Here is a 17,874-nt window from a genome sequence, read left to right on the forward strand (position 1 = left end):
TAAAACCTAAGCCTCCCCATCTTTTTGGAATTGAAACAACACCCCAAGAAATGAAGTAGTAACCTTTACCATTACTATTATTCCACCAATATTTTCTTTGAACTGCTTCTAGTTGATTTATAGTTTGTTGTGGGGGAATAAAACACCCCATCTGGAATTGAGTCATTGAGTTGGTGACTGATTGAATTTGTGTGCTTCTGCCTGCTTGATTCACCATTCCAGCTTGCCACTGTTGAATTCTTTTTCCCATCTTTTCTTGAATATTATTGAAGCATTTAGTTTTCCTTCTACCAATGAACAGATCAATACCCAGATACTTCTCATCCAATGGCATAGTCTTCATACCCATCATTTCACTGATGTCATCCTTAATTCCTTCATCTAATCTCTTGCTGAAGTGCAGACTTGACTTGTTGAGATTAACCATCTGACTTGAGGCTTTACAAAATTATGAATGATCTTTTTTTTAAGTTTTCTATGGATTGTCTTTTGGCAGTAGAAAATAGAATGCATTTATCTGCAAAGAATAAGTGAGAAACTGGAGGACCATATCTAGCAGGGTAAATGGGACAAATTTCCTTTCTTTCCACTTCAGTATGAATCATTCTGATTAATCCTTCCATGCATATTATGAAGATATATGGAGATAGACTATCACCTTGTCTCAGCCCTCTTGATGGAACCATTGTTTCTATAGGGGAGCCATTGAGAAGAATTGATATTGTGGTAGTTGAGATGCATTGATTAACTAGATGACACCATTTATCACAAAATCTAAGCCTCTGCATAAAATTTATGATGAAGCTCCATTCCATTATGTCAAATGCTTTTGACATGTCCAACTTCACAGCAACGGCTCCATGCTAGGCTCTTGTATTCTTCATATATTGTATAATCTCATGGGCAGTGATGGTGTTATCCATAATATTTCTGCCAGGAACATATGTTGCTTGCCAAAGGGAAATGATTTTATGAAGAATTGGTTTTAGTGTATTTGTGAGGATTTTGGAGATGATTTTATATGAGATGTTGCATAAACTTATAGGTCTGAAATCAGAAGGGGTTTGAAGACAGTTATGCTTTGGTATGAGAGTTTGAAAGGTGTGATTTAGTTCTTTTAGATGTTTACCATTTCTAAAGAATTTCTGCACCATCTGGATGACATCATTGCCAACTATCTCCCAGTTTTGCTGGTAGAAACCTGCTTAGAACCCATCTGGTCCTGGGGCAGACCAAACTTTTATCTGAAACACATTTCTTTTGATTTCCTGAGAATATGGAACCTCACTCATCCTATTGTTTTCTTCTGTAGAGATGCATGGGTTTATAAGGATCATAATCTCTTCATCCTCCTCAGGATTTGAAGTGGTAGTTATCTCTTGAAAATGCTCCAACAGTATTCTTGATATGTCTTCCCTTGTATTCTTCCAATCACCATTATTTGTCTTTAATGAGTGAATTTGATTACATCTTCTCTTGTAGTTGGCTTGAGCATGAAAGATTTTTGAGTTTCTATCTTGGTATTTTATAGCATTCTCTCTTGACTGTTGGTAGGCAGTTATGTTTTTTACTTCATATAGAGCTTTCAGTTGTTGTTGACATCTTTGGTGCTCTTCCATATTTATTTGAGGATAACTGATGATTTTTTGCAGTTGGACCTGAGTATATTTTATTCTATTATCAGTATCTCCATATTCTTTGATTCTCCAGATTTTCAGACCCCTTTTAGCTTCTCTTAATTTGTTTGCGAATTTGAAAGCTTCAGAACCCTTTTTTGAACAACTCCATCTTCTCCTGATTTCCTATTTGTAGGTGATGTTTGAGAGCCAGTGTTCATAAAATCTAAATGGTTTGCTGAGGTTTTCATTTTGAGGGTTTGTGTTTAGAAAAATGGGTGCATGATCTGAACCACAAGGGAGGAGGTTATTTATGATTGCATTGGGGAAAATGATCATCCAGGTAGATATACATAAGGCTTTGTCTAGTCTTGTTCTAACTTGGCTGAGATGATTTTTGTGGTTTGACCATGTGAAAGGGCTACCAGTGAATGGGATGGGTATAAGTCCCAGTTCAGAGACTGTGTTGGTTATGATTGGGTGAGACTGAGTTGGATGTATTGAATAACTTTGCCTCTCATAACTGTAGAGAGTTGAGCTGAAATCACCTATTATAACCGAAGGTAGATTCATATTTTCACCCATTTCATGTATAAACCTCTATTGTAACTTCCTTTCATTGTCACAAGAAGAACTATACAAACAGGTAAGGAACCATTCAACATTAGTTTCATTGTTCTTTATAATAATGTTGACCATGTAATTTGAAGAACGTATGAACTCAAGGTCAATACCATATTTCCATAATAAAGCAAGACCACCAACTTTAATTCTATTCTCGTTGCACCAAATATTAGGATATCTCATATGTTTTAGCAGGAAATTTTCTTTTTTTGTTTGTGGATTTGGTTTCAAATAAAAATATGATATCTGGGATGTGGTTGAAAATATAATTATTTAGATGATCTCTAGTTAGTTTGTTGCCAAGACCTTGTAAGTTCCAGCTAAGGATTCTCATCTCTATGATATAATGAGGGTAGTTCTTAATTTTTCTATATATGTGCAGGAAATGTAAAGTAAAAAGAGAGTGTGAGTTATGAATAGTTATCATTGAATTTCCTTGTCCTGCCTCTGGTCCTTGGTAGTTTGCAATGTGCTTGTCCCAGTCACCAACTCCTCGAGCATTCAGCTGGTGGTCATTCTCTTCTTCTTCTTCAATTGGTTCAGTCATGTTATTGGATCCATCTCTGGAGCTTTCTGCCTCTCTAGTTCTCTTGAACCTTCTTATGACTCCCCTCCTACTACTTTCTCCTCTCTGACTGGCAGAGAAAGCATTAGAGTTATCCTTATTTCCATTATGTTCAGAGTAAACAGAGTTGCAGTATTGACCATCCTCAGGACTAACAAATAAGACCATGGTTGGCTCTCCTGCTTTTGTTGCTCTTTTTTGGAGAGATTCTTGTGGGAGCCTCATTAAGATTCCAATACTCATTTGTTGTCATGCTGTATAGAATATTGTAAAGGAATCTGCACAACTTCTGAGATAACTCCCTCACCTCCTTAGCCTTATTCTTGAAGTTGTCATTGTCATGGTCGATAATGAATCACGAAGGAAAAAGTTGATGTGGTTGTTTTTGATAGTAGAAGGGGATCCACTGAGTACAATCAACAGCATTCTGGCTTAAGACTCCTCTGATCAGCGGCTTTGCAATATCAATTTTAACGAGAGCACCAACATCATTAGTCTCAACTGGTTTTGCATATTTTGGATCCAATTCCAACACATTCCCAAGAATTTTCCCCATTTCATTAGCAACGAAAACATTCATAAATTCCTGAGGAAGGTCTTTGAAAATTACCAAAAATTTCTGTTTGTCGAAAGACATATCTCTGTAGTTCAGGGTTAGATTCCATGGTTTGATGATCCACGGGAATCCATCCAAACACCACGGAGATTCAGATAACACCCATCTCCATTCCTCCTTAGTTTCAAACTTGACAGTGAAAATGTTTCTGCATTTCTTTCTTATTTCAAAAGAACCAATTTTGTTGCCCCATAGTAACCTAACGTGTTTTTCAGCAGAGCTTCGGCTCATATTGTTACTGGATATGACTTTGCCAATAATGCTATTACTTTGGCCTTGAAGAACAAGGGTGGGGTTGATTTGAGAAATGTTGATAACTTCTCTTATGTCATCCGAAGATTCAATTGAGGCTGAGTCAAATTGGTTGGCAAGATTGTTGATATCTTCAAAAGCCATGGGATTGGAATGCTGAGAGAAAGTTTTCTTTGTCTGAGTGTTTAGAATATTGATGATGATAAATAACTCAATCCAGCACCAATTTACAGAACGAAATTTGAATCTTTTCTTTCTACGTGTTCGACTTGATTGGAAACGTGTATACCTTGCCATAACGGTGCTGCCATTTTCTTTTGAACAATAGGTATTGTTATCAAATTGATTTTGCATCTCATTTAATCTAGGTGACGGAGTTGCCGAAGTTGCAATTGATTCGATTAAACTCTCTTGGACTGGGAAAAACGCCATTGAACACTACCAAAGTCTTAACCAAGACAAGAAAATTCAAGTAACTTTAAAGCATGCAACACATAGAGACAGAGACGGGTGAGAAAGTTTTGGGAAACTAAAGAGAGAATCTTAAAAGGAGAAACACTAGAAATTAAAAGAAAACTGTTTCAATGACGAGTAGTATCATTAGGTTGCATTTAATTTCAATAACGGTAACTAATTAAACAGATCTGGAAACATGCGGAGCTAATTGAGCTGCATTAATAACGAGATAGGTTACTGAGTTGATCGCCGAGTCGCGGAGCTTGACTCGACCGGTTCTTTTATATGTTTTGAATTCCCTTCTGGTATTTTTGTTCTTGTAAATGGACACTAAGCAAAAGAGTTATTGCTTCCGTTTGACTTAGCTTTTTATCAAGTGCTCCATTGTCTACAATTATACAAACAACCGACATTTTTTGCTTACAGTCATCAAAATATTATCAAAAAAATATATATGACATTATAAAGGCCCTATGAAATTTTTCACACAGGGCCCTTCTAGATACAGGACCGGCTCTGCTTGTAGGGGAAAATATAAGAAAGAAAAAAAATCATGTCTATGATGGGTCAAAATTATAAATTAATATGGGGCCGATAAAACTACACCGAATACAGCGCACGTATGATTTCCGCTCCTCTTAAAATATGATCGCCGCTTTGATATTACTTAAAAAGTTAATGAAAAAGACAAAAAGAAAATCCGGAACAAGAACTTTTATTACGTAAATCTGTGGCCCATTTGAGAAATGTCTTCGGCTACGTCACTGCTCCCCCTTCCAAAGCTAGGGGTGAGCATGGGCCGGTATGGACTGGTTTTTACCTCATCCGTATCTAAGGATGCACCTGAGCCGGTACGGTCCGGTTTTCTGTTAGAACCGGTTCTTGTACCTGGTGTTGACCGGTACCTCATTTTGAGGACCGGTCCCTGTACCTGTACCTGGACTTGGACCTGTATCGGTAAGACTGACCGGTTCCACTCAGGTACCGGGTTTTTACCCTATCTCTTTTCTTATATCTTCATTGATAGTAATTACAAATTGAACAAACCAAATTACAATGAAAAAATATTAAAATTCATCCTCAACTGATTTGCAAAAATCATTATAATCACACTAATTTGCATACTGAACAAAAATTATAAACATTATCCCTGCCTTTAATTTGAAACAAAAATAAACTCCCACTTCAATTACTCTTCAACTGTTCCTCCATCTAATTCCTTCCTGTTAACCCTGTGAAACCTAATATCATTAGCTCAAGATCTATGAATCTGAAATTAATGAAATCAAATTTCAATTAGAAATTGGAGATTCAGGAATTGAAATTGAAATTAATATAATTAGCTCAAAACCTTAACTGAGATAGATGAAATTAACTTTCGAAAGTGAAATCAGCAGGGAAGGAGATAAACAAATGCAGTACTGTCGTGATTTGGTGGTTGTATACATTGATCGATTACCCACGATGGGATTGGTTTGAAAAACCACAAACCTTAATCTGCAAACAGATCCACCACTTTCCCATTCTCTAACCTAGATTTGAACAACATCAACATCTTGTATTTCTCAGATCTCCATCTCTTCTTCACATCTTGTATTAACATCAACAATGTATTAAACTTAACAGTTTCAAACCAATTTCTTATCACAGACCATCAATATCAACAACCCATTCAAATCCTTATCTTGATCATTGGCAGCAATCATCTTAATTTCTTAATTAGTTTTCAACAAAAATTCTTGACTTGTTGATTGAAGAAGAAGAAGAAGCAGTAACTCTCTTCAGTTGGTTGGCGAAGAAGAAAAATAAGATGGTGGTGGTGAAGAAGAAGGGATGGATTGGTTTGATTAACTTGTGTCGTTGTTGCTGTTCTTCAGCTTCAGGTGAGAGATTGAGATGAAATAGAAGAAGTTAAAGAGTGAAACTTTCTTATAAACTCTTGTACCAACCCTAGAGTAGATGGTTAAAATTAATCTATGAAACTCTAATCGATGGCTCTTGTTAGCCGGTACAATAGGTCCGGTACAGGCAGATATTCCCCCAAGAACCGGTCCATGTACCGGCCTAAGCCGGTTCTTAATCTTTTGTCCCGTTACCGGTTCGGTTCCGATCCGGTATTTTCGGTTCCAGGCCGGTCCAGGTCATCTCAACCGGTTCTTGTGCAGCCTTATCCGTATCCAGTCCAATCAACTACGGATTTCAAATTTGGCATCCGCATCCAATCCAACATCCAATGGATGCACGGATAAACGGATTGGGTGCGGATAATCCAATGGATTTGTGTTAGTTAAAATTTATAATGAAAAATAAAACCAATACAGTTGACTTCTTATATAACCTACACATTTTATATATGTATATAAATATAGAAGTGGCATGGACAACAATCCAAGCAAACACCTTAAAAATTCCAAAACTATTTATATATTTTCTAGAAACTATATAAATGCCCTTAATCTAACGGATATGGATATCCAACGGATTTTCAAGGTTACATCCGGACTCAATCCGTAATCCATTGAATTTCAAAAATCTCATCCGCGTCCAACCCATTAACGAACGGTCCGGACATCCATCCTCACAAATTCGATTGGTTCCGGTTAAATCGGCGGATTACAGATAAAATGCTCACCCCTGTCCAAAGCCTTGTCGAAAACCCTCACAGACGCAGAAAAGTCTCAGATGCCATCCCCGGTCTTCTCCGGAATATAAAATTTCGAGGATATTATTGACTCGCACGCAACCAAAATATCAAGTTATTATCAACCATTCCGTTTGTCAACGTTTGCCACTAAGCAAGTATGAACGGCTCCGATTGAGTCAACACTTTTTTTCTCGTAATATTTTCTTATGATAGTCGTTTACGATCCTAGTTTTATAGTAGCTGTCAATGATCGATCCTAGTATAAGAAAATAGTAGATCTAAGTACATCGTAATACAGAGAAGAGACCATAGAGAGAGAAGAGATGAGTCTTGAAAAATTCATCAATGGGATCCTGTTGATTTACTTTCCATTGATGGTGATTAAAGCTCCACTCCTGGATTTGTACATGTTTCTGCCTGCTACTAGTTCTTATGGGAATTTACTGTTTCATTTCTACACATGGTACGGAGATTACCTGAAACTGGAGAAACCTCATTTCTACGTGGGTATCGTCTGGCTTGAGCTCCTCGTCAAGTGGCCTCTTTGTATCGCCAATTTCTACGGGCTGCTCACTAAAAAATCCTGGGTCAGAACGACCTGCTTGATATATGGCGTCTCTACGGTCACGGTCATGGTATGTATTACGGCTCAACTATGTTAACGTTAATATTCAGGGTTCAGGGTTACCTGCAACGAATCAAACTAACAAAAGCATTTGAGGTTGACTTTTTTCTTTTCTTTTTTTCCTTTGTAGGTTGCAATTTTCTTCGATATGGTCATGTCCTCAAGGCCTTCTACGCTTATGAGTCTTTATGTACCTTTCATGGTTTTCGGTCTAATTACAACTCTTAAGGGGTTGATTCCACTCTCATCACCGGTTCATGCCAGGAAAAAATCTTCAGATGGAGAAAAAAAGAGTGCTTAGATGTGGAACAAACTAGTCCGCACCATGCTGCTGTGAATGATTAAAGTGCAAAGTGGCCTTCTATCCTTGTTTAACCTTTAATGATAGTTGTATTTGATTTAATGTCTTGAAATTCATTCGTAATGTTTTAAAAACATATCGAATTGAAAAATGTGGTAGTAACTCTTTTCTAGAAACGGAATAAGTAGTATTTTCTAAATTCTCTACAATCCCAGGTTTGAAATCTTATTTAGCACAGTGTGGCTTTTTTGCAAGAAGAAGAATTTTAATATGAACTGGGGGAAAGAAGATGCTAGTTTTAAAATAAAATCATAAGACTTGAAACACCCGATCTTTATTTATAATCCACAATCTGAGCTGTTTAACAAATCAAACTGTAAGAGAGGAAAGCTATAATGTTAAAATCATATCAAACAATAAAATTCTAATGGAACTTGTACAATCTTTTAGAAAAATGAATTATAGGGGAAATAGTGAATTCTTCTACTACACACTACTCCAAGGACTTGATCAAATCACGGAAATGAAAAACTAGCCAATCAGCCTTTGCTGCAACTGCCTCTCTGTGTTGCACTCCGCCATAGCAAATAAACATGTCTGCACCACCTGGTTTGCGAGCCTAAAAAGATGTACAATTTACACAGTATGATTACCAACTCTTATAAGTAAAAACAACTATGCTGTCTAACTAATATACGCCGAGAACGTTCACTAATTTCGCAAACCACAACACATGCATGTCACAAAAATTTGTAATCGCTCCAGCTGAAATACAAACTGCTTTTCATGTTCATGCTAACATACGCAGAAAAATAAAGGATCAACTGTTAGAATAACACGAATTTCCTTACCTCAAGATCAGTTGCCCCGTCTCCAATCATGACCATTTTCTTGTATTGATGTGACTGCAAAATTAGGAGATCAAATATATAGCCGTGGAACAATTTAACAACCTGAGACATACAATCGAATAGTATGGGGGATTTTTACCTTTCTTAAATTTTCGACGGCTGTGGCTTTTCCACCACTTCTCGAGGTAGGTTCATTCTCGTCAAACCCCACAAACTCCCCAGAACTTCCGAACAACAGCTGATTAGCAAAAATATTTTCTACAGGGATTCCAAGGACTAATGCCACCGGCTTCAATGTTAGTCAGAAAAAAGTGTTAGTTGGGAAATAAATGTGATTCTGCGGGAAATTTAAGAAACAAAGTGACAAGACAAGAGGTTTATGAGAGTCAAATTAAGTGTTATACATGGATCATTTGACGAAAGCCTCCTGAAATCAGGAAGACATCGGTGTTCTTAGCTTTTAGAGTCTTGATAAGCTCATCAATTCCAGGAGATATCCTACAAAACAGAATACATAATAAAAACAAGGGAGAGTCGAACATGCTTGTAGACACCTGAACACATGCTTGCATAGAGTTTGTTACAATCGCGCCCTTAACACCAGTTTCGCTGAAAAGTTGAACATCTCAGCTTTATATGCTATCACGGAATCTTGAAGCCTAATGAAGCTATGAGTGCTTCCTATGTGAGACTAGCATATTATGTAGAATTGCTTGTATAAGACCCCTGCACTAAGTAAGCTAGAAGCATGCAAAAGTTGAAGTATAAAATTCAGTAACATTTATAACTGCCCAGTAAGGTACACTAAAAAGATTATATTCTTAACTTAGATTTTTTAAAAAGAGATCCAGATTCCACTAGCGTAAATTTTAACAGTCAATCGCTTTCCAAAGCCTTAACATCCACTAATGTTAGGCTACTTCTGTTTACCAATTAGGCATGATGCCGATATACTAGGAAGCAACTTAAGGAGTGGAGAAAGTCGAAACAAGCCAGAAAAGTTCAACTTCTAGGAGGAAATTCATTTTTCCAACATACAACAAAACAAATGCAGAGAAAGAAGCACTTAACCAAATGAAATACACTTAGATAAGAGGGAGAAATGTACTTGGGAGGTCTTTTCTCTAGATACTCCTGTAGTTGTGTCAAAGAAGGACGAAACAGAGAAAGTCGAGCAGCAAGAGCTTCTTCAAAAGGAACAGATCCACCCATAGCCCTACCAACAGATACAAAGATGAAAAATATTAAAATACATTCAAATATCAGCATTAACTTTTCATCATAATCTAAAACATTTCCCTTAAAAAAACTACATGAACACAAACCTAGCCGTCCACTCAGCAACAGCTTTTCCAGCTCCACAAAACTCTGCAATTTCATCAATTCCTTCATCCAAGCAGACAGTACTATCCACATCGAAGCATACAGCATCGGCATTTCGCCATATCTCAAGAACTTCTGTACCCAACAACAAACCCAAATGTCCATATCATAATGCACGACGACGATTAAACAAAATCTAGTAGAAAACCCATACAATATTTTCAAATCAAATAAAAGTACTTATGATATACTCAGGTTTGTTGGAATTAAAACCGAACCTTTGGAAGGTAGAGTATTATCAAAGTGAGAAATAGATGAAGCCTCCACAGGTTGCATTGATATACCAATTGGAGTTAACGATTTAAATCGACCCGTCAGCCTAAGATGACTTTTAAATAAAGGCTGAGAAATAGCACGAAGCACAGGAGAGTAATGTCTGGAAGTTGTAGAATGTGGAGAATATGGGGTGATGATTCGTGCATTCACCAATCCTTCCATCAAAATTTTATCTGATATTTTAACAAATACTCAAATCAATTCACTTAGAATAGAGAAAGGGAAAGAAATCCTCAAAGGATTGCAGATATCAATTATGCAAGCTAAATAAAAACTCTCATTGAACATAGAACTAGATGACTGCTTGCATCATAGAAGACTGATGGTAGCCTAAACAAACAGCCAGGAAATAAGCCAAATTAACACTATTCGTTTCCATGAATTGCACAGCTATAATCAATCATGATAATCAACTGAAAACACTAGGGTTTTGTTCAAGCATTGCTACTACTACTACAAACTGAAAATCTTCAGTAAGGGATATCACTGACGTGACGGCCCAGGAATCTCCCTCTCTAATGGAATAAATTTCAAAAATTAGCAAGGAAAAAGCCCCTGCTACGTCGCTCGAAGACTGAAACTACAAAACACTTATATAGAATAAAATAAAATGATTATATGAACAGCATCCGAGGTTACAAAAATGCACTTACGTCAAGAGACTAAACCACTACAGGTAAATGGTAGAGGTCTAAAACCAAACAAAAGAGTTTGAGGCGTAAGTAGGATTGATGCTTAACCAAAAGTGAATACATATATCAGTCTATAAGGAAGTAATTATGCTAATACAGGAGTAAAACAAAACCAAATTCAATTTTCTGTACAAGGTTTTGACGTACTATTAGTACATGAGGCTCATGTAGACAGTTCAATACTTAAGTTAAATTAGTTTCGAGGTAGATTAAAATGCATATAAAGAAGCACAAAGATGGAGGGGCATACTTCAGAAATCAGGCAACAGTATGCTCTTGGAAAGAATGGAAACAAGGAAAATAAAATAAAAGACTTGCCGTAGCTCCAGCAAAGCCAAAGAAAGAAAATTGTTACAATTTCTTAGTACCAGTACGAAAATAAATAAATGACAGTTACATAAACTTTCTTATGAAGTCATTTAAAAGATACAATTTTTGTTCGGCAGAAGCCCATATAAGCTAAGGTACAAAAACAACATGCAAAGAAAAATTGAATACAACAGGAAACCAAACATTTGTAAAGTCAAATCCAAATGCCGACAATTTCCAAAACTCGGTTAAAGAATTCAAAAGAAAATTTAAGCTAAAATGTAGACTTGAAGAGATGTCAGCCTTAAAATCCATAACCCAGTTTTGAATTAAGTTTCTGATACGATCAAGAGGGTCTATAACTTCCTATCATGCTCAGTTGACCCAGTAGATCTGTAAGCTAATTAATAGGGAAAATCCAAAATACTTAAAGAGCATACTGGCAGCAATCACAAATGGATTCTCGATTAATAGATCATTTCTAAACCACAACAAATTCACAAAAGTCATGGGCAGCGATGCAGTAACCTTACCAAAAGACTGCTTCAAAAGCAAAGTACCAACTTGAAGTACAGTGTACACACCAAGAGTAAATGCATTCATTCCTAAAAGAGGGAGTTAAATCACTAGCCAAAGTGGAAGGTGATGCTGCCGGTGCCGACGTGAATACAAAATAAGAACAAAGAACTCATCTCATAAAAATATGAGAAGAACTCAAAGTATTCAACTAGCTTTTCATGCACAGGAAAAGAGTCCCATTTATATAATCCGATATAATGTCGTATCAAGTTATTTTTTTAAGAAAAAAAGACTAAATACAAAAGCTATTAGAAAACAGTACAATTACAAGAGATCCAATCCCATGTTACCCAAACACCTTTTGATATTGATAAAGTACAACACTGATTAGTCAAACCAAAGCTTCCTGTGTCACGTCACGAAACTTATGGATACCTTCAAAAAACGCAAGAGTATTACATTGATAACTAGGTAGCAAGTAATTATACTGTCAAACCAAAGTGGAGACCAAAGCAAAATACTGCATGGGAATGGATTCTTTTCAAAATAAGTAGCTAGACTCATGTCACCAAGGTTTAATATTTTTCAATAACTAACAAAGTTCCTGAAAATTCCAAACCAAATTCCCTTCAGGCAATGTCAGCAATGTTGGCAAGAAAATCAAAGTTGCATAATAAAATTCTCAAAATTTTCAATCTCGTTGGGACTTAGGAAATCAGCAAAGCATTAACACACAAAAAAGCATGAACAAAACTAATTTAGGGCAAGCATCAACAACACCACTTTGGGCCTTTGGCTATGTTCTCCAAATAGGCAAGAAAATTCCAGCTGCCTGTGGAGTTCTCAAATACGTATCTCTCGTTGGGTCATTTTCTCAAACAGCTAAAAGGGTTAGTTTAAGAATTTTGTATTAGGATGAAAATCAAACTTAATAGCTGCATAGCAATTTTCAATCTTTCATAAAACCATTCTTAAAATTCGAAATTAATCACAGAACAAATGCAAGGATTGAACACAGAGAAGATATAAGATTTAAACTGTACAAAGTCGCCAAAGTCAGGGATCATTTTACTGTTAAATTCATGGTTATTAAAACATCCCACATAATCATTTACCAAATTGCCTGATGGTTATCATTCAGAAGATTGAAAGAAGCCCCCCCTACCTTGGGTTTGTGTAGAAACAGCGGTGAAATCGAAAGGAAAAGAATGAAGATGCCTCTGAAAATTAGATTAGATCGATCTGCTCTGCTCTGCTGCCTTAGAACCTGATAGATAAAGCTAATGATGCAGTATCAGGTGAAAATGTCTCCACACTTTGAGGAACTGGAATATGATTTCGTAGGTGATAAAAGACTTTTTTGTCACAGTGTGCCGAGGAGGGGGCTGTGCAAATAGTATGCCTATAATAATTATTAGAGGGTGTTTAACATACGAGTGAGGATCCATGGACACTATTTGATGGACACTATCATGCATGATTTGCGACATTTTCAATGCAAAATTGAAACGACAACCAATTTAAATTTAATATTTCGATGACATGTACCTTCTAATATTTCTATAAGACTTTATATTCCTACAAAAAAATGAGCGTAATTCAAAATACCAAACCTCATCATTTACCGATCTTAATTTCGACCGTTAATTTTTAACGGTTAATATTTAAAGGGATAGATGGTGGTGTTATACATCTCGAATTGTGCTCATTTTTGGTAGGAATGTAGATCCTTATAAGAAGAATGTATCATATAAATATTAGACTCAAATTCATTGTCATTTGGATTATGCGGAAAAAATGACGCAAACCATGTATGATAGTGTCCAACTAAGAATGTGTATGGATCCTCTCTCTTAACATATTTCACTTAGTTGTCAACTTTCCGTCTGATTAAGGACACATGCATTCCATCCATTATGGAGGATTAGGGTTATTAGCTACTTAGAACATCCCCAACAGAGGGTAGATTTATTTATTCTCAGTGACACATAGGATTTTAGGCCCCCGTTTGGCATAAATTCATCTCCAACAGTAGGGTCCTACAAGTTAGGAGGGACCAATTATCAAATTTGAAGGTGTTCAAGAAAGTGTCATCTACACCTCCGGTTGCACCTCCACGTCATGTTTTTAACTAATTTTCTTTTAATTCTAAGGGCTAAAATTCTCACTGTTGGAGATGGTATTTTATACATGAGGTCCTATATTTACTCTATGTGTAGACCCCATAAATAAAATGACTAAATTAAAAATCCACATAGGATTTTTTGCACCTTCTCTTGGAGATGCTCTTAATGTGTAAGAGAAGCTTGTTCTTTTCATCTGAGAATTAAATGAAACAAAACCTATTTGGCTGCGCTAATTTGGCACAAATCTTGGCCTGAATCTTCGATTCGGGAAGTGTTCATCACCATTTTTATCCATTTGCTCGTCTAGTTGTTGTGTTATCACAACAATTGGCATCAAAGCCGTTCGAAATTCATCAAAAAAATATCTACCATGACTTTAAAGGAGGTTCAGGAAGATGCAATTCAATTGGAAGCTTCACAATCAAAACTTCAGTCTTATTTCGATACCTTATCCTCTGAACTAAATACTAAGTTCGATTCACTTACAACAAATCTCAATAGTACCTTACACGAGAACAATCGAAATCTCATCAAGTTGTTCAGACAACCTTACCAACACCAAAAACAACCAAATCCTGAATATGCAAATGGGTCTCATACTTTTGATATGGATGATCAGGGTTTTATTCTACAACCTCAACATGGTTTCCCTCATCACCATCATCGTATTCCAAAGCTCGATTTCCCAAGATTCGATGGAGATAATCCTAGAGGTTGGATACAGAAAAGTGAGTGATACTTTCAGCTTAATGACATTGAAGAACACAGGAAGGTAGACATTGCAGTCATCTATCTTGAGGGTAAGGCTGAAAAATGATTTTTAAATTTTCAAGTTAATCGACCTAGAATTATATGGCAAGATTTGTCCCACCATCTCTGTGCTAGATTTGAAAATCCTGTAGAATAAAATTTTGTTGGTAGTTTCAATAAATTAGTCCAAACCTCTTATGTGGATGATTATTATGAAGATTTTGAGTCACTAAAGGTATTAATGTGACGCAATGGACCCATCTCTCAGTGAAACCTATTTCGTTATGAGTTTCCTTAATGGGTTGAAGGATGAAATAGACAAATCTGTATCTATGTTTCACCCACACACTCTAGCTGATGTTTTTTCATTGGATAGATTACAAGAAAATAACTTCACCTAGCCAATGCAGCCACTAAGCCATTTACCAAATCCTTCACCACCTCTTACAACTCATATCGACCATACTCTCCTGCACCTTTGTCCCCAAAACCAATTTTCACTTCACCTAAATCTACACCTATAACTCCAAAATATTTTTTCACTCCTACAAAAAAGTTTAACCCTTTAACTTCAATAATTAAAAGACTATCTCAAGAGGAGGTGAACAAAGGAAGAGCTCAAGGGTTGTGTTATAATTGTGATGTTGTATATAAACTATGCCATTTGTGTAAAGGGAAGCGAAATCTTTGCATGATTCGCATGGATACTCCTGAGTCACATGATACTAAAGAAGAAGAGGAAATTTTTGAAGAAGCAACTGAATATTCAGTACAATCTGATGTTGAAATATGTCTACATGCTCTCACAAGTACTGTCACTGGTGACACAATCAGAATTCCTGGTATCCTCAACAAGAAAACAGTTTTTATCCTTATTGAAACGGGTAGCACCACCAGCTTCATTGATAGTGATTTAGCTTCTTCACTTCAATATTCCATTGCACCAACTCCACTTATGATGCTCATTGTTGCTAATGGAGAAAAAACAGTAAGTTCAGGTATTTGTTCTAAACTCCAATGGAACATGCATGGACACACATTTGTGAAGGATTTGAGAATTTACCATTGGGAGGTTGTGACATTGTGTTGGGAGAAGATTGCCTCAAGAAACTAGGTGATGTGCTTTTCAAATTTGCAAAACTCGATATTTATTTTCAATACAAAAACAAGAAAATCACCTTGCAGGGAACTACTCCTAAACACTCATTCCTAAGGATGAGCGGAGAAGCAGTCAAAAAGTTTTTCTACAACAATTCACATGGCATGGTAGCCCAATTATTCTCCATATATCAAGTCTCCACGCCCCCTCCAACTCCTGACATTTTACTTCCCTTATTACAAGAACTCAATGATATTTTTCAAGAACCCAGTCAACTTCCACCAGAAAGGAATCTAGATCATACAATTCCCTTACAACCTCTCTCAACACCTGTCAATCAAAGAGCATATACATGTCCATGTGTACAAAAAGGAGTTGTTGAACAACTAATTAAGGAAATGCTTCAAACTGGGATAATTCATCCTAGATACAGTCCATTTTCTTCTCCCATATTTTTGGTTTAAAAGAAGGACAATTCTTGGAGGTTTTGTGTAGATTATAGGAAACTCAATAGCATTACTATCAAAGACAAGTTTCCTACACCCATTGTAAATGAGTTACTAAAGTCACGCCATTTGGCCTCACCAATGCACCTGCTACATTCCAAGCACTGATGAATAAAGTTTTTCAACCATATTTAAGAAAATTTGTGTTGATCTTCTTTGATGATATCCTCGTTTACAGTCACCGCACGAGTGAACACTTGGAACATCTTAGGATGTTTTTTTATTTACTCAGACAACATCAACTCTTTGCTAAGATATCTAAATGTTGGTTTGTACAACCTTCATTGGATTATCTGGGCCACATAGTCATAGCTGAAGGGGTTTGTGCTAACCCAACTAAAATTGCTTGTATGCAATCTTGGCCACTACCTAAGAATATCAAGGAACTGAGATGCTTTCTTGGTCTCACTGGCTACTATAGAAAATATGTGCAACATTATGGATTTATCAGGAAACCTCTCATTAAACTTCTTAAGAAAAATTCATTTCACTGGAGTTCAGCTGTTACAACTTCCTTTGAGACACTTAAACAAGCCATGAGCACTACACTTGTCTTAGCTTTGCCAGACTTGACTAAACCATTTGTTTTTGAAAGTGATGCTAGTGACATTTGCATTGGAGTTGTTCTACTTCAAGAGAACAAACCCATTTCTTACTTCAGCAAACCATTGGGTCCTAGAGCTCCAGCACTATCTACTTATGAGAAGGAGTTTCTAGCTATTGTTACAGCTGTCCAGAGATGGAAGCACTATCTACATGGCACAAAATTCATCATCAAAACTGATCATCAGAGTATCAAGTACTTTATTGAAGAAAAAGTTACCACTTCATTACAACAAATATAGCTCATGAATTGTTGGGATTTGATTATGACATTCAATACAAGAAGGGCACTGAAAATGCGGTTGTTGATGCACTCTCTAGAAAAACTTCAGATTCTGCTAATTGCCACTTCTTAGTCATGTCTACACCAACTTGGGTGCAAGAAGTTCAACATAGCTATGCAAATGATGCAAGGGCCAACCAACTAATATCCCAGCTCCTTCTCACCCCTGATGGCCTTCCTAACTACACACTCAAAGATGGAATTCTGAGATACAAAAATAAGCTCTACATAGGTGAAGGTGGTCAAGTCAGACACAAACTTCTGAATTCTTTACATGCATCTGCCATTGGGGGCCATTCAGGCATTCAAGCTACTTCTGTGAGGGACATAAGTCACTTTTATTGGATAGGCATGCATAGAGACATAGTTTCCTTTGTATCACAATGTGATGTTTTTCATAGGAACAAAACTAATCACACAAACTTTGATGGACTGCTCCAACCACTGCCAATACCTGAGCATGCATGGCAACACATTACAATGGACTTTATAGAAGGTCCCCCTGTAAGTAACAGGAAGAGTGTCATCTTGATGGTTGTGGACATGTTGACTAAATATGCTAATTTCCTGGCTCTCCAGCACCCCTACACAGTTGTTTCTATAGCTCATGCATTTCTAGATCAAGTGCTCAAAATACATGGATTACCTTCCTCTATTATGTCTCATAGGGATAAGGTTTTTACCAGTAAAATCTGGCAGGATTTATTCAAAGCTTTGGGTACTAACCTTAACCCCAGTACATCATATCATCCCCAAACAGATGGCCAAACTGAGAAGG

At 36.6% G+C, this 17,874-nt stretch overlaps 2 protein-coding genes across 3 annotated transcripts; one reads left to right on the forward strand and one right to left on the reverse strand.

Moving 5' to 3' along the window:
- The first annotated feature begins 7,011 nt into the window (after positions 1-7,011).
- Positions 7,012-7,908, forward strand: LOC113271720. The gene is made up of 2 exons (XM_026521627.1): positions 7,012-7,408; positions 7,529-7,908. Exons 1-2 carry the CDS (start codon positions 7,097-7,099, stop codon positions 7,697-7,699), a joined length of 483 nt encoding a protein of 160 aa, XP_026377412.1. The 5' UTR covers positions 7,012-7,096; the 3' UTR covers positions 7,700-7,908.
- Positions 7,909-8,011: 103 nt separating this feature from the next.
- On the reverse strand, positions 8,012-13,112 carry LOC113271719 (phosphoserine phosphatase, chloroplastic-like). Of its 2 annotated transcripts, XM_026521626.1 has the most exons (9): positions 12,895-13,112; positions 12,088-12,164; positions 10,152-10,382; positions 9,876-10,008; positions 9,659-9,766; positions 8,955-9,048; positions 8,690-8,839; positions 8,551-8,604; positions 8,012-8,318 (listed from the first exon to the last, which is right to left on the reverse strand). In XM_026521626.1, exons 3-9 carry the CDS (start codon positions 10,369-10,371, stop codon positions 8,193-8,195), a joined length of 885 nt encoding a protein of 294 aa, XP_026377411.1. In that variant the 5' UTR covers positions 10,372-10,382; positions 12,088-12,164; positions 12,895-13,112; the 3' UTR covers positions 8,012-8,192. The 2 variants fall into 2 exon arrangements, with proteins under 2 accessions (XP_026377411.1, XP_026377410.1); XM_026521625.1 differs by lacking the exon at positions 12,088-12,164.
- Between the last annotated feature and the right edge of the window lie 4,762 nt (positions 13,113-17,874).

This window comes from Papaver somniferum, chromosome 4 (genome assembly GCF_003573695.1).
Source record: "Papaver somniferum cultivar HN1 chromosome 4, ASM357369v1, whole genome shotgun sequence".
NCBI lineage: Eukaryota > Viridiplantae > Streptophyta > Magnoliopsida > Ranunculales > Papaveraceae > Papaver > Papaver somniferum.

What these genes read in the sequence shown, in the direction of transcription:
- LOC113271720 (XM_026521627.1), top strand. Translation starts at nt 7,097, where the DNA reads ATGAGTCTTGAAAAATTCATCAATGGGATCCTGTTGATTTACTTTCCA. An exon ending in TCTCTACGGTCACGGTCATG is followed by an intron (nt 7,409 to 7,528) that starts GTATGTATTACG and finishes TTTCCTTTGTAG; the next exon opens with GTTGCAATTTTCTTCGATAT.
- LOC113271719 (XM_026521625.1), bottom strand. Translation starts at nt 10,371, where the DNA reads ATGGAAGGATTGGTGAATGCACGAATCATCACCCCATATTCTCCACAT. An exon ending in GTTGCTGAGTGGACGGCTAG is followed by an intron (nt 9,767 to 9,875) that starts GTTTGTGTTCAT and finishes ATCTGTTGGTAG; the next exon opens with GGCTATGGGTGGATCTGTTC. An exon ending in CTAGAGAAAAGACCTCCCAA is followed by an intron (nt 9,049 to 9,658) that starts GTACATTTCTCC and finishes TCTGTTTTGTAG; the next exon opens with GATATCTCCTGGAATTGATG.